This window comes from Melanotaenia boesemani, chromosome 8 (genome assembly GCF_017639745.1).
Source record: "Melanotaenia boesemani isolate fMelBoe1 chromosome 8, fMelBoe1.pri, whole genome shotgun sequence".
In the NCBI taxonomy this organism is placed as follows: Eukaryota; Metazoa; Chordata; class Actinopteri; order Atheriniformes; family Melanotaeniidae; genus Melanotaenia; species Melanotaenia boesemani.
The window spans coordinates 25,759,554-25,775,272 of NC_055689.1; the positions used below are offsets into that span (position 1 = coordinate 25,759,554).

General features: G+C 39.9%; 1 protein-coding gene across 6 annotated transcripts in view; it reads right to left on the minus strand.

The window, feature by feature from the left end:
* LOC121644736 (microtubule cross-linking factor 1) overlaps nucleotides 1-15,719 on the minus strand; it is a 91,946-nt gene that overhangs the window by 16,980 nt on the left and 59,247 nt on the right. For 2 of the 6 annotated variants that reach the window (XM_041992902.1, XM_041992901.1), the window contains exons 11-15: nucleotides 11,486-11,758; nucleotides 7,613-7,951; nucleotides 6,179-6,258; nucleotides 4,166-5,741; nucleotides 1,821-1,878 (exon numbers count right to left, since the gene is read on the minus strand). In XM_041992902.1, the coding sequence (XP_041848836.1) occupies nucleotides 1,840-1,878; nucleotides 4,166-5,741; nucleotides 6,179-6,258; nucleotides 7,613-7,951; nucleotides 11,486-11,758 (2,307 nt within the window). In that variant the 3' untranslated portion in view covers nucleotides 1,821-1,839. Of the gene's footprint in view, nucleotides 1-1,820; nucleotides 1,879-3,937; nucleotides 3,963-4,165; nucleotides 5,742-6,178; nucleotides 6,259-7,612; nucleotides 7,952-11,485; nucleotides 11,759-15,719 lie in introns of all 6 variants that reach the window. The other 4 variants (XM_041992900.1, XM_041992899.1, XR_006011306.1 and 1 more) reach the window with 3 other exon arrangements.

A 15,719-nucleotide genomic window follows, 5' to 3' on the forward strand; every position in this document is an offset into this window, starting at 1 on the left:
GATTTTTAATTAGTTTTAATGAGTCTTAATTAGTTTTACATAAAATCACTAAAATGTTTCGCTATTATTTACTAACTGTAACAGGCAAGAGTGTCCATCATTTGGTATTCATGATTCTGTCTACTATTACTTGTTAGCCAAGTTTTGTTTTGTTCGAACTCCTTTAAAATGATCAGGCCTGTATATATATATTTTTTTCTCTATAGTGGATTAAAATAACTTCCAATGTCCTGGACACAAAAAAATTAAGTTGTGTCAAAATTAGTTTCATAACCACAACTGTACAGCTAATGGATATAGCCAAGTTAAGATTTGCAAATTCCCTGAGATAAAAAAAAATTATTAATCAACTATCAGTAAACACAAGGAGTCTTTTTACATTTTAATGAGTAATTCATTTTACATGCAAAGGAAAAATGGTCCAGTACCATAAACTAAGTTGTAGAGAACACATCAAAGTGGTTATGAAGCAACATTTAAGGTAAGAGAAGAATTCAGGAAGGCAAAAACTTTTTCAAATAACTGTATTCACTCATTCTCACTGTTTCTGTGGTGTATGATCTTTCTGCACGCTTTAACCATCACCATTCTTATATCAGATTGATTTCATTCATATATAAGAAATATTTGTCCAATTCTTAGGCTACAGTTTACACTTCTGTATGCTTGCTTTTTGAAACACAGTAGCAAAGCCTTCGGGACCCCCCAAGAGTACAGGGGGTCCCCGAGGATTTGAACATTCAGAGCCATTGTGATTAATGTCAACACATTGTCCCTGTTTAAGAAAAAAAGTAAGGCTATATGTTGTTAATTTAATTTTGGCTTTATTGAAGGAAAAGACTCTGCCAGAATACATTATTTATGGTAAGAATCTCACTTTTGAAAGCATAAAGCCAAGACTGGTTTCAGAACAGGGTGGGGCAGGGGGTCCATGGCTTTGTAGTATTTGCATAAAGGGGGTCTTCAAGAAAAATAGGTTGGAAACCACTGGCCCAGAGGACAAAGTGCAAACCTTCACACAAATGGACTGCAAAAGTTATGACACAGTTAAACTGGAGAAAGAGAGTTCCAGCTCTATTTTTACTTTTTTTCCTGCACCTGGCATTAGGCTGGCTCCTTAAAGGGACACCAAGAAACGTATCTGACTTTGCTGTTTTTTTGTTTTATTTTTGTTTTAAAATATATAATCAAAACAGAAAACAGAGATCCATTATTTGAATATCCCTAATTGGACATTCTTTGAATGTCTAATTATGGTTAGGATATTTTTAATGATCCTAACCAAAGGTAACAACATAGTGTCTATGTTCATCTTTTTTAAACAGTCTATGTAAAGCTTTGGCACCACCAACTGTTAGTGGTGGACAAAGAGACTCATTAATTTAACTTTCTCTCATAAATTTATAAATGTGGTGTCAGCAAAAAGTAAAATTCTCACAAGTTTCAGCTCTCTGATGCAACTGATTTTCATACTTTGCTTGCAGAAAGTTTAATAATCTAAAAATGTAAGACACCACAATGACAGCTAATACATGTGATTGATGGTTGATCGACAACATGAAAAACCACTAGCATGGTCCTTTAGAAGAAAATCAGATGATCCATCTAAAATACAAAGCATGCATGCATCAACACGAAGGAACAGATGTATGGCCGTCACAAGTTTTGACACCACGTCGAAGGCTGACCTGTGAAGCATGCATTAATGAAGAGGAGTGATGAGGAGGAGTTCTGGAGGGGGTGAGGTGAAAGCTCCATGTGGTTAGTGAACCAACCGCCAGGCCATAGAGGAAGAGGAGGAGGAAGGAAGAGGAACTTACATCATGGAGACAAGCTGAGTTAGAGTCCCCAAGGAGTTGTTAGTATGACAGTGTGGTTCTGGATCAGAGCACAGCGGACAGGAAGGAAGAAAGAGACATAAAGTCCAAAGGGGAGGAGAGAGGGGGGGAGGAAAAGGAAAGATATAAAGCGGGAAATGTTAACTGGTAAAATCGAGCAAAGGGGAAGAGGAGGTACATGATAGAAGGTATAATGAAGGCAGCAATAAGGTGGCAGCTTTCATCCTGCAAACCACACAGAAAGTGGTTAACACCCATTCACTTCAGACCTGGAAAAGACACAATGGGAAGCTAATCTCCATGTGGATACCCCATAGGGTTGTCAGGGAGTATCAAATCTGGTGATCCAAATAAAAGGCTACACAAACACCAGAATAGGTTTACTAAATTTCTTGTCTTTGTGATAAAAGAAAAAAATGACACAATTCACTTGTTCAGAATGAAGCCAAAGCTTCCAAATATTGTGAGAAAAAGTCATATGTGTTTGGACTATTACTGTTGGAAAAATATGTTTCCTTCTGTTTTAAATGTACATTTGTAAGGAAAATGCATTTGTGGGATGAGCAGCAGGGCTGAATATGTGGGTTGACCCATGAAAAATGTTTTTAAATCTCTGGCAATGCCAAACAACTTATTCTGCTTTTGTCTCTTATTTTGACCTTCTGCTACCCCAGGTGCCTGAGTAACAGCACCTGTGAACATAGACCCTGCTGTAGTGGTCAGTTAGGGTTATTAGGTCAAAAGGTGACAAAGATATGGAGAACACTCTGATTGCTACACCAAGGTGGAGGCAGTGTGACGCTGTGGGGCAACATCTCTGTCATTGGAAGAACAAGGCTTGTTATCACTGGAAGCAATCTCAGTGCAGAGAGATAATAGATGAGATTCTGCATCCTGTGGCAGCCTCACACCCTTCCCCAAGCTCTATCCTTCAAGATGACAATGTCCACCCCCACAGAGTGTGGTTTATCAGAGACCACCTTCAGAATTTGGAAGTAGAGGAGGGAATGACCTATCTGCAGTGCTAACCTCAACCCCTTGACCACTTTTGCTTGGGCATATTGTTTGTGTCAGAGTGACCAACACAACCACTTTGGCTGACTTGTGTCAAACGCTGGTTGAAGAATAGGACGCCATCCCATAGCTGTTACCAAGCTGGTAACAGACATGCAAAGGATGTTCAATCCTATTGTAGGTATGAATGATTCTTCCACATGCCACTGAGATCCTGTCTCTTAAATAAATAAATTGTTATAGCACCAGTAATGTCTTGTTTCTTTAGACTTCACTTATCCAATCCAAGAAAGGACAAAAACAAGAGTCATTAGTGGAGTAAGCTGTTTGGCATTGACAGAGAAGATCTGGAACATTTTTCATGGGTGCAACCCACATGCTCAACTCTGCCGCTCATCCCACAAATGCATTTTCCTTACAAATGTGGCTCCATTTAAAAGGGAGATGTACAGGCTTTCCAGTGTCATAAGATTTATTGCCAAGAAGCATTGTTACAACACAGCAATAGTGATGTAAGTATATTAACTGGCACATGTGTGATTATACATATATATGTTTTAAATATACAATCTGTCTGGGGTACATCTCTTCAACACAGCATGGCCTACTTTTCTAAAGTTTTACTTTGTCTATGGTAAAATAAACATGACTGCAGGTGATTATTTTGCTTTCAAAGATGACCAAATACATTGTTTACCATGTGTCATTTATTTTCCCACAGGTCAGCTGAATGGGTGAAATAATGCATTATACTAAGCAGAGTGCCAACTTCAATGAATAACGTAGGCACTTTCTTTACCTCACTTCAAAATCTTGCACCATTTAAAACTGTGCTGAAACATTTCATTGGATTGCACTGATGTATATAAATTATGTAAAGCTAACTGCAATCCTACGAAACTGAGGTCATTATTTCACTCCTCTAGTAATTAGACACATAAATCAGATTTCATCGGGTTTCAGTGGTAGTTAGCACAGAAGTTAAAGCCAAACCACAAAAAAGAGGAAAATACAGAGAAAGAGTGTCTACATTACAGCAGTAGAATGAAGCTCAGAATTGCAAAGAAGATTAAATATAACATTACCATTGCATCAGTCAGTGCTTTCGAGCTGAGAAAAAAAAAAGTGTGAACATTTTAGTGCATTATGACCCATATATCTGTATTATGATTAAACTCAGATGCCTCAAAGTTTGTCTTCAACCTTTTTAAGAGAAATCCAAGGCAATGTCATAAATATCACCGTTTCATAAAACATGGGCCCCAGATCAAATGAATGATGAAGCGATGAATCCAGTGAGTCTGTATATTTACCTCCATACATCCAGACTGTCCTCTGTCTGAGTCGGCCTGCCTGCTGTTGTCTCTGCTGTGGGTGCTCTGTCCTCCTGCCTGCAGCCTCTTCTCCTCTCTAAAGTTCTGCTCCTGCAGCTTCTTATTGAGGATGCGGGCTGCGTTCTCAGTCAGTGTGTATCCCGGAGGGGCAGACAGATCCTGCCGTATGCTCACTACCTCTGGGTTTTTGTCACCCTGCGTCTCCACTATCAGCTGCACAGGGCTGGGTGAGCGTCCTCGGACAGCCCGCAGACATTCTTGGACGCTCCTGGGGTCCACGGCGAGGGCCCCGTGAGCAGGGCTGGGCTCTGTGGTGGAAGGTGGCGTGGGGCGAGAGCGACTGGGGGACTTGTTAAACTTCTGCAGGGACTCGAATGCCACTGGCGTGTGGTCGATGATGTTGAAGAGGCTGGAGAGTCCGTCGTTGATGGTAGTGTGGACGGGACTGTCGCGGGTGGTGGTGGAGCGGGCCCATGCCGACTCGTTGTTGCCCTTCTGAGGCGTGGTGGGGGTTGGAGCGCGGTTGTTATTGGGTAGCTCAGTCTTATTAGATGTGGACAGTTTGCGCTGAAGCTTAGGAGAGCCGTATTTCGGAGAGCAACAAGGTCGCTCAAACTTGCTCTGGACCACCGGGGAATACTGAACCTTCCTCAAGCTACGTGATGGGGATGAGATTGGTGTGCTGCCACCTTTTGGGGTAAGGCAGCGATGGGGGCTGCTGGTCAGGTTCCGCAGCAGATCTGTCTGTAGGCCTACACTGATGGTCTGGGTTGTTTGAGTGCCTCGTGTGGTGAATCCGTTGGTCTGGCAGGCGGTGTCGCGGACCACAGGGCCTGGCGGTGAGCGGATGGCATTCCTGACAGAGATGGCCACTTCCTTCATATCATCACTCAAGTTTCTGGAGAGTTGAAGCTCCAGAGAGGATGCATAGCCCACTGTAGGACAGATTGGAGACTGACTAGGAGAAGTCCTTAGTGCCCCACCTTCCAGGATACAGGGCCACCTTGGATTGTTGAACACCTCATCTGGCCCACTTGCTCCCACCCCAGCCTCTGCTCCACTTCTGGCTTTGGTCCCCTTTGCATACAAGTAGTCTGGGTCTTGGGCAGTGGTGCGCTCAGCTGCCCCTGATCTGGTGGGACTGTGTAGGATGTGAACCCCATAGTGCTCCACACCTACCCCTGCTGCTCCTGCCCCATTGCCCCTGAGTGGGGACTTGTGGCAGTGCTCTGGGCTGCTCAGGGTGCTGGTGGTCAGGGTGGCGCTGGTGGTGAGGAACCAGGTTGCTGGCTGGAATGGATCAGGACTGGGCTCCATTTCCCGGGCCTCAATGGGTTTGTCTGTCCATACTTCCCGGAGCGGACGTGGACCAGAGGGTGATGATGGGAATTCCCAGCCCTTGCTGTTGAACTCCTCAATGTACTTGAGGTCGTCTGGAGAAAGAGGCGGGGTGATGTCATCTTGGCCTTGATCATCCTGGCGCGTCTTGTCAGGGAGGAAAGGCGAACTGTCCATCAGCCGTTGGAAGTCGCTCATGGAGCACACAGACTTGGCTCTGGAGATGAAACAAACACAAACAAAACACTGAATTCAACTGGGACCAAAACATCACAACAACCAGATTATAGTCTCATTTATATTCCCACTGCAGGGAGGAAAAAAATCCTAAATGTGCTTTTTTAAAAAAAGCTTTTTAATATGTTAAATCAGGCTGAATTATTTATCAGCATAGTGATCTGGACCTCTTTCCTACCATAAAAAAAAAAAGCTCCAAAGAAAAAACACCAGAAGCCCCCATGTCACTTTATTTAACAGTCAACAGAATCAACAGTCGATTTCCCAAGAGACCCGAGTGTTTGAATGAGCAACAAAAATACAGCGAGAGCCTGAATAATCTACAAAACAGTCAGACCAGTTCTCAAATAAATTTGACATCTGTTAAAATGCAGCTTTTTGATCTTGGTTTGACTTGAAGTTTTCTGAAGAGGTTACCTGAGCAGACTCCCACCCCCCTTCATCTCCTCCTCTGGGTAATCGGGAGCACCTTCCCTCTCTGAAATCTCATTCAGGGCCTGAAACACAGCAGATGCAGAGATTCAGCGGAAAATGAGGCAGTTATCAGGACTATAAGTAATTCATTCAACAATTAGCCACACAGAAAAAAGTCATGCACAGAAATAACATCGGAGTATTCATCTTGTTTTGGATAAGCGAAAGATAAAGAGACTAAATTTGAAATTTAATAGATTTTGAGTCCTTTTATGTACAAAACCCCTTAAAGTCTAAAGTGAATTTAATTTTTTTTTGTCTTTCAGGATTGAACATCAGTTAATTTGGAAATAATAAGCTGGGCATACACCAAACTAACCATGAGAAAGGAAAGATTTGTTCATGTTAAAGTTAAACAAATTGAAGGTCTAAAAATGTGTTATGGTAAATAATAATTTACACTTAGATTAATTTTTGTCCAGTAGTTTCTTCCACTTTAGCAACTATTGCTTAGTTTATCTTCACAGTGAAAACACCTTTTTTTTTGTATTTGTTGAGTGGTTTGATCCAAGTCTGCAACCATTAATTATTATCATCACAGCTACTGGCAAATCAAACAAAATAGAAAAAAGGTGTTTCATGAGGTCAAAGAAGCTGTCCACTGGTCACCAAGTTACACAATCCCAGAGTTATATTTACCAATAAAACCAGCACTAAAAGCAAAAGAATAGCACATCCACACAGTATGTTAGCTATCTCTTTAAGTCCATATTCTATGGTTCTCTCTGTCAGCCACTGATCTCTTTGGTTAGCAGCAGCAGCTCATTGGATTAAAGCTACAAACACTGACTCAGCCATTTAGAATGAGGCTATAACCAGAAGCTTTAGAGGCATTGGAGAAGGAACCATCCATGTCATCTAAAGCTTGAAACATGCATTGTGAGGACATGAGACACAGTAGCTCTATACTCGTGCTGCTCTAGTGGCAGCCTGATGCAGTAGCCCTGGTTTTTTGAGGGACTGAACACACCTCTGAAACCTCAGTGCATTGGGGCTTTGCTAACGTATATCTACATGTTCTATCACTTTGTTGGCACTTGGGGGCAGTGTCAGAAATATGTGGAACAGTCTGAGCTGTGTGCTGTTCTTGAGTGTGTTGGTGATCTGGTTGGTGCTTTAGCTTTGCTCTGCTGCAGAAAAAGCAGAAGTCAAAGGAAATTTGACGGCAATGCATTCATAGTAGTCTCTGAAAATTTCAACCATGCTCCTCTCTCTGCTAAACCTCCAACTTTCCAACAGCTTCTTTTTATTCATTTTATTTTATCTTAACTGCAACCATATACTGTATTTCCCTTCAGGGATTAATAATTAATAATCTAACAAAAAAAGTGATTCTATAAGACCCCTCACAGAGCTGATTAGAGTGATGTGTGTTACCTCCTTCAAGCAGGGGAACCTCTTCTCACTCTCCAGTCTGGAGGGCAGGGGGACCTCCAGACCACTGAGGGGGTCTAGAGACAGTGCGTCCAGGAAAAGGTTTTCAGTTGGGCCTTTCAGCTTCATTGCAGCTCTCTGGTCCTCCAGCATGGCCTCAGAGTCAGAGTGGGAGCGTGTGGAGAGCAGTGGTGCAGGAGTGGATGTACAGGGAGATCGAGGGGCATGAGGTGATCGAGGGGCATTGCACGGACTGCCCTGAGGGGACACCCCTCTGTGTGCCAAGCTGCCATCTTTGGCATCAACGCTCTCACCTCTCCTGGTGTTTAGCTCCCTCTGCATCTGAATGGTGAATCACACACAAACACATAAAGAAGATACATCTCAAGTCAGGTAAAAATGGAAATACTGTTTCTCTCTCTCTTGGACGTCATTTGAGCACAGCAGATTTTTATACTCATTTTTTTTAATGCCCAATATATGACAGGTGTGCTTATAATTCATAAACCAAATGTACTAGCCTCATTCATTTAATATTGGATAATTTATTATCACATGCATCTATGATTTAATGCAGTGCCCTAAGGGGTCAAAAGACACTTTCCTGCTTGTACTGGTCCATGCAGAGGATTATATCAGGAGGCTTGCTGACGTAAAAGCTATGTCAAATCAAATATACCAATATGCAATATCTCAGAGATGGAGGCAGATAATTCGCTGCAGTGACCCCTGAGGGAAAAAGATTAAAGGAGAAGAAGATGAATCTATGATTTATGATTTTTATACTGCTTTTAGGTACTCTTTACTAGGTCACATTATGCTATTTTAAGTGGTAAATTTTCCATGATTTTTTCTGGCAAAACTCCACTCAAACAAAACTAAAAGACAGTTTTAATGGTGGTTCATTTTAAAAAGTTGAGAATATTCAGGAAAATGCTTGTTTGTCTCCCTCCATGGTAGTGAGAGTAACTATAAAAACACTGCTGACGCATACTCCATGTTATTTTAAAAAAATCCATGTTTGTCGTCCCTGTTGATCTCTGAATATTGACTGGAATCCCATTTTTGTTGGTAATGGAGCTCCACAAAATTTTCAAAGATGTTTTCTTGTTTTTCCAATTTATTCTCCAATATCTGCGTTGGTATACGTTGTCTTTATGGTTGCTAACATCCTGAGCAGAGTCCCTACCCCAAGGGTCTCCAATCTTTACAATCCAAAGAGCCATTTTTCTTCATTAGTCAGATCTTCAGCATTTTTAGCCATGTATTAAGAGCCATTGTGGAAGGTCCAGAGAGCCACACCCCTGGTCTAACCAATCAAACTGTTTTACATCAGTATTACTGATGGTCACCACATCTAGGAATGTCAGAAAATATAGTAGAATAAGAAATGAGCTATACTGCAAAATAATCATAAAAAAATAGATTTATAATAACCAGTTGAATCAGCACTGTGCGAAGTAATTTAGCAAGAAAACTCCTGATCTCATTTTTTTTTATAAGAGAAAATGGCAGCAACTCCAATGTATTTATGTCCGATGGAAATCTACTGAACAGTAAAATAAGCTTAACACAAATCAGAAAAATCCTCCAACTTCGACTCTGCTGGCTGTAGAGCTGTGTTCACTGCACAGCTATGACAGTACTACCAGCGACTATTTACCGAAACATGACACTGAATCCCTCCTTTAAATGTAGAGTAGTAAATGCTTAACTTCAGCTCAGTTTACTTCGTTTTCTCTTTACAGATTCAGACCAGATATTTGCTAGTTTTCGTCACTGTAATGCAATCAGTTTCAACAAAAGTGTATGAATTAAAAACTATATACAGGTTAGGTCAACCTTTGAGTGACTTTTCAGTTAAATATTTAGGATTATTAAGTATTTTTATAAATAAAATAAGAGTATCTTGAAATGAGCTATATTATGGAAAAACAATCTATTTTTTACAGTAAAAAAATGGACATATTTCCTAATTACCTCATTCACATGTTAAATTATGTATGCATGCATTTCAATACTCTATTTAGCATTTCAATTAACAATTTCTGCCCTCAGTCTGCACTGACCTAACCATGAAATGAACTTTCTATAACAGCTTATAAAACCAGGTACAAACCAGGACAGCAGCAGGCTCAAAGCAGGAGAGGCTGTTTGTCATCACATTTAACACAATAATTGTTTTTATTTCTAGTTTTTCAAGAAGTTGAGAAACAAAATTAATTTCAAGTAAAACTTGTTTTCCGGTTTTCCAAAAAACCCTGTTTTAAATGAAGCTTTCGGTCTGAACAGGCCTTATTAAGATGTTGTATTTTATAACCATTTATTTCCATAGCTTGTCTGAATAGCTTCATTATTTGCTGCAGCATCAGTAAATTCTGCATCTCTGCTTCCTGTCTTACATCTCATCATTCAGTGGTGCATCAGCAGATTTTTTTTATTTTTGTTCCCTGATCTGGAAAACATGAGCTGCATTCATGACTTTTTATTCATGCTTTATATGGTGATTCGCTCACACCTGCCTCCACATCCTGCCACGGCGGTTAGAAAACTAACAAGAAGCAAAACTGCTAATTGTCAAGTTAAATGACAGAAATGACATTTGTGACTCAGCTATGATCCGTATTTATGTGAATATTCTACAAGCTGCTCATATTTAATCTTTTATGCTCCACCTTAAGCCACGAGTTCACAGTCAATTTCTCATAAAAAAAAGTTTACATATGACTAACTTTGACAGTGTAAAAGATGTTTGCAGCCTCAGTGAGACTTCCCTACTTAAAGTTATACAAAAAGAAAAAACTCCTCTCTTTGCCGTCATCTGTGTTAAAGCATAACTGTCTTTATAATTAAATAAATATCCTGGTAATTTAAACTTAAAAATTTTCCCTGTTATGTTAGACCTTAACCAGGATTATTTCATTATATTCTCCATTTATTTTTAATTAGCTGGAAAGGAAATATTGAAATATATAGTAACAGTAATAATAATAATAATAATAATAATAATAATAATAATAATAAACTATAAACTGCCAGTATATTATAATAAAAAAGCAACAATTCTATAGTTAAAAAAAAAGCTCTTTTTGAAAAAAAAGATTTTTTGAAGATTATATTGGATTTTTGCCAATTGAATGTTACACACTGTATCTTTAAAGCTTCTAGTGTGTAATTTAGCTGAGGTCATGTTGGGTTTCACAGCCAAAAGCAATCTGAGGACATAATGGACATCAGTACTCACTTGTCATTCAAAGCGGCGCCGCCCACTAACTGTGTTAGTTAAGATGAATAATTATTTAGCTTCTACACAGTTGTCATGAAGATGAAAAGTAACTGAAAACACTGGAAAGTATTTCTGCTGTAAATTTGGGGAGTTTTATTTAGAGGGTCCCTGGCAACTAGATTTATTTTACGAGCCAGGCTCATGGACATGTGAGAAATTTAAGATTTCGGGTCTTTGCATTGGCTTCACAGTTGATTTAGTAGTAGTTTAGAAGCTTTTGGTCACATTACATAATGTTACTTTTCTCAGTAGATGATATAACTGTGTCATCATAGATATATTAGAAATAGACAAACTAGTTGAAAAATAGAGGTTTAACCCATATAAGATTCAACTTCAGGTTGGCTGTGATGTTCATATGCTTTCCTCTTCTGAAGCCAAACATATCTTTACATCAAGAAATAATTTTCAAGACACATAACCAGTTATTTTATTTAGAGAGGGGATTTACCGATGAATTTGAATCTTGGGTTTTTAAAAACGGTGACACAGGGTTTAATAAGTTTAAGTTAATTCTCAACCCATGAAAAACACGACACATACAGTCTCAACTTTTCCCTTCCTTGTCTCTCTCCACCCCCCCGTCTCACCCTGTCCATCTTGCGGTGGAGTTCCCTCATGCTGCTGCCCCACTCTTGTCGCTCTCGGTCGAAGCGCTCCAGGAGCTCCACCCTCTCACGGCCCCACCTCTTCTCGGCGTGCTGCAGCTTCCAGCGGAGGTCCAGTGACGTGTTGTGGCTCTCAGCCAGCAAGCGGCGATGCTCCTCACGCTCCTGCTTCAAAGCCCACTCGGGGTCTCCGGCTGGTTCATCTTCACCTCCCTGCGCTTCGCCTCGAACCTTCCCTTGTGTCTCCTCCTCCAGCTGGCCAAACAACAAAAAAACACAATGGGCCCTTAATAAACTTTGACATGAAACAAAAAGAAAAGAAAAGCAGAGCCTGTGGAAAATCTTTGATGTAAACGTTTAAAAGCACTTCATTTAACTTTACAATATTTTTGCAAAGGCAAAAAGTCCAGATGCTTGTTTTTAAAAATCTGTAAAGTTCAATAAAATAAAAAAAAGATGTGTTGCTAAGCTGTGATAAATGAAATAAGAATCAGATATTATTTAGGAATTCATGCTTTTGGTGTCTGGCTGCACAACCAGGACAACAGAAAGCTGTAATGAGTCTTCTCATACAGGACTTGTGAGGATTACATAATTTAAATCACATAGGCTTTTTGGCTGCACAAACTGAGAAATGCCTCTAAATCCTGACAAACAACTGACAATCTAAATGTAATCAAGCAAAAAGTTTCATATAAAATGATGTCTTCTTCCCAATGATCTTGAATCATCTGTTTAATCCTCATAGTTGGATTTAAGGCCTGACACAGACGTGGATTAGCTCTCTTTATGTGAGAGCATCTTCCAAAACCACTGCTTTTGTTGTTTCCAGGTGCACAGTTTGGTCTCAGAATATTTCTTATAAAACAATAACAGACTTAATTTATATGAGAAGGAATTCACTTCTTATAATAATTCATAAAATTATAATTTCATTGAGATCAGTCTGATGAATCAGACATTTAGAGGAGTCCACTTAACTCCAGTGACGTCCTTTGCATCAGGAGCATGGTTTTATGTGTAAAACAGACAATCTGAAAGCAGAAAATCTGCCTGCAACAGCAGAAAATGCAAATACAACAGCTGTGAAAGCAGCAAAATAAATAAAAAAATAAATCAATCTTAAATGATTCCCTCCGGTCCTTGAGACTGTAATTTACTTATACACAAAACTTATTCAAAGCAGAGTTTTCTGTATTGATGCTCCTCAAACCTGTTTCTTTCTGTTTTTTGTGTGTGTGTGTAAACCCTTTTCTTTAAATGTTTTTGGGGAAATAGTTGTCTTTATACCTGAAAGTCAAAGAAGGAGGGGTAGAACATACAGCAAAGAGCCACAGGCCGACTTCTGAACGTTGACCGCCTGCTTTGAGAAGCTTCAGTCACAAACTATTTCATGAAACACCAGAACTTAGTGATGATGCCCAGAGTAATGTCTGTGAACAGTAAAGGCTACTAGCCATGTTGTGGCTAATTAACCAATAAATTGACCAAATCAAACCAAAACCTGCAAATATAATACTGCACAAAGTGAAGTCGGTATAACTCAAGTGCACCCTTCCTATATTTTGCGCATTTTACCCCCTTCTCAATTATTAATGTGTATTAGAACATGTGTCAAAATACACCTACTAATGTGACTCAAGCAGATTCTGAACATGTTTCTGTCTTAACATCCTTCTTGTCGTCCACAGCTGGCTGCATGTGATGTACCCAATAAGCCCTGAGCACAGCAGCCCTTTCCAGATGCACATGGAGACACATTGTTTATTCCAGGTGTGAACTGACACATTTAGTCTTCTGCTTATCATCAGACCACCAACGCCACAACTTGGCCAGATGTACCCGTCTGTTTATCTCAAGGGTCCTAAATGTCCTCGTATCCCAGTTTCTCTGGGAGAAATAGTTTGATTGTGCCAAACAAGGATTTTCTATAAATGTGTATCCCCTACTGCCATCTTTGCAATAGTTCCAGAGGTGGGGAGGGGGGGCTTTTGGTCAAATATGAAACCAGATCTCATTTTTCTTTTTGTGGAACAGGCAAAAATGCTGTAGAAACATGTTGTGTGTGTATCACAGTGTATAACAATGCAAAAGGTAACATCATGACACCTGGCCTGCAGTGGATTACTCCAGACAGGTTTTGGATTTTACTGTTTGTAATTATATTTAGGATGTGAGGATTTGGAAGGTATAAATTTGCATAACAAGATAGGTGCATTTTATAAACTGGAAAATACGAATAAAAAAAGTTAAGGTAGAGCAACAAATTGCTCCTCCAGCAACAAAATGTTAAATCACTGTCAAAGCAGACTAGACAAATGGCAGACAAACCATGAAAACGTGTGAATGAGCTGACAATCAAACATCCCACTGATCGCTGTAATTTTCCAAGTCACAGGTGAGACGGTTTATTCTAAATCATACCTGGAGCAGCACCTCTGATGTCACATACACAAAAAAATGTGTAAAAATAACTGATCTATAAAATGATCATGGATTTAAAACTTAAAAATCACAATAGATGAAAAGAGATAAAGACTCAGACAGCAGTGAGTAATGGAGTCAGTTTTATGCATTACTGTTGTTTAATGACAAGCGGGAGCTAAATCTTTAGAATATACACCAGCGACAGTCTTGAATACGAGAACAGTCAATAAAAGGTGGACATTCGGGGAAATAAATGGCTACTTTCATGTCCATTCACTTATTTTACTTCAGAAAAATGACTTGAGAGCATCTTAGTGATCCTGAGTGATCAATGCAGTGCAGCTTGAGAAAACATGTGCAAAAGCATGTAAAATGTTAAAATTCATATTAAATCTTGGCGCTATGGATGGTGAACTTGCAGGACAAGGGCCAAGGTAGCTCACCACTGCTTTACACAAAGCTGTTTATCATCTTACTGCACGGACATGACGGCGGTATTGATCTTCTATTTAATGAGAAAAGAAAGATATGAGTGCATCACAAAAGTGCTGTTGTTGTTTTACAGCTAAACGAAGGCTGCTTTGGTGAACTTAAATTTCAAACTGCACACTGGCAAGGACAGCATGAATTGAGGATTCAACAGCACACAGAAATCTTCAAAGCTGCAGAACAATGAGAACAGAGTTACTTCTATTCTGCAGACTTGAGTTTTGTAATCTTCTGAGAGGCTTTGATCCCTCAACATAATGGTAAGAACCGATGTACGGTGCTGGAGCTGTGTGAGGACCAAATCAAGGCTTTCCTAAAAGAGGAAAAAAATGCAAGCTTACATAACTCATCTAGGAATGTTTGTCTTGTATGTATCAAGCTTTCAAACTGAGTAATTTAACAATAGATACAACAGGTACACTAAGAGCTGTTGAGGTAGCTGAGGAGGAAGCCAAAGCCCCAAAAGAAGCATGTGCGACGGCCCCACCACCACTTTTCTTGTGGGTTTTGCAGGTGCCGTCTGGTGATTAGTGGCACAAGCCACACCTGGGCCTGGTGGCTCTGCCTCCATTGTAAGAGCTTACCCAGTCTGAACTCAATGTCTCCCAGGCTCGGTCTGGGAGATCACCTGGCCTTTGTGCAGGCGCGGCATGTTTAGTTTTGTTCTGTTGGTTTGGTTTGTATTACGTTTTCACATACATTCCTATACATCTATACACCACTTACATCTGATACAGAGCTCCACATGTTTTACTTTGTTTTCCTTAATAAATAATATTTTTGTAAACAACCACCTTGTACCTGCCTCCCTTTTCATTGCAGCCATTGAGCTGGGCTGTAACACAAGAAATACGCAACATTTATGTCTGAAGTGATCACATCCTACCGTATGCTCACATATTGAGTAAATGCACAGGTGAAAGCAATTTTCCCATTTTTCTACTCTGCTGCATAATAAGTGAAAAGAATATTTCTAAAAGCTTACGAAGCACAGCGGAGCAAGCAAAGAACTCAACATCATGTTATCAGACGAAACTAAGCATATTAGTTCTCGCTGCAGCCCTCAGCGACCTCTGCTCTGTGGAAGGATTGAACCATGTAAGAGCCTCACAGATTAAAGCACGAGAGTTAAAAAGATAATCTTCCTCCTATAACTCAAACCTCTTAATTGGTTCCAAAAGCTGCATGCATTTTTTTTTTTTTTTTATCAGATAAAGCTTAGAAGTGACTCTGCTTTGACACTGTGAGCTTCAGATTTGATCTCCCAACATAGTGGTCGAATCAGAACATACTCAGTCTT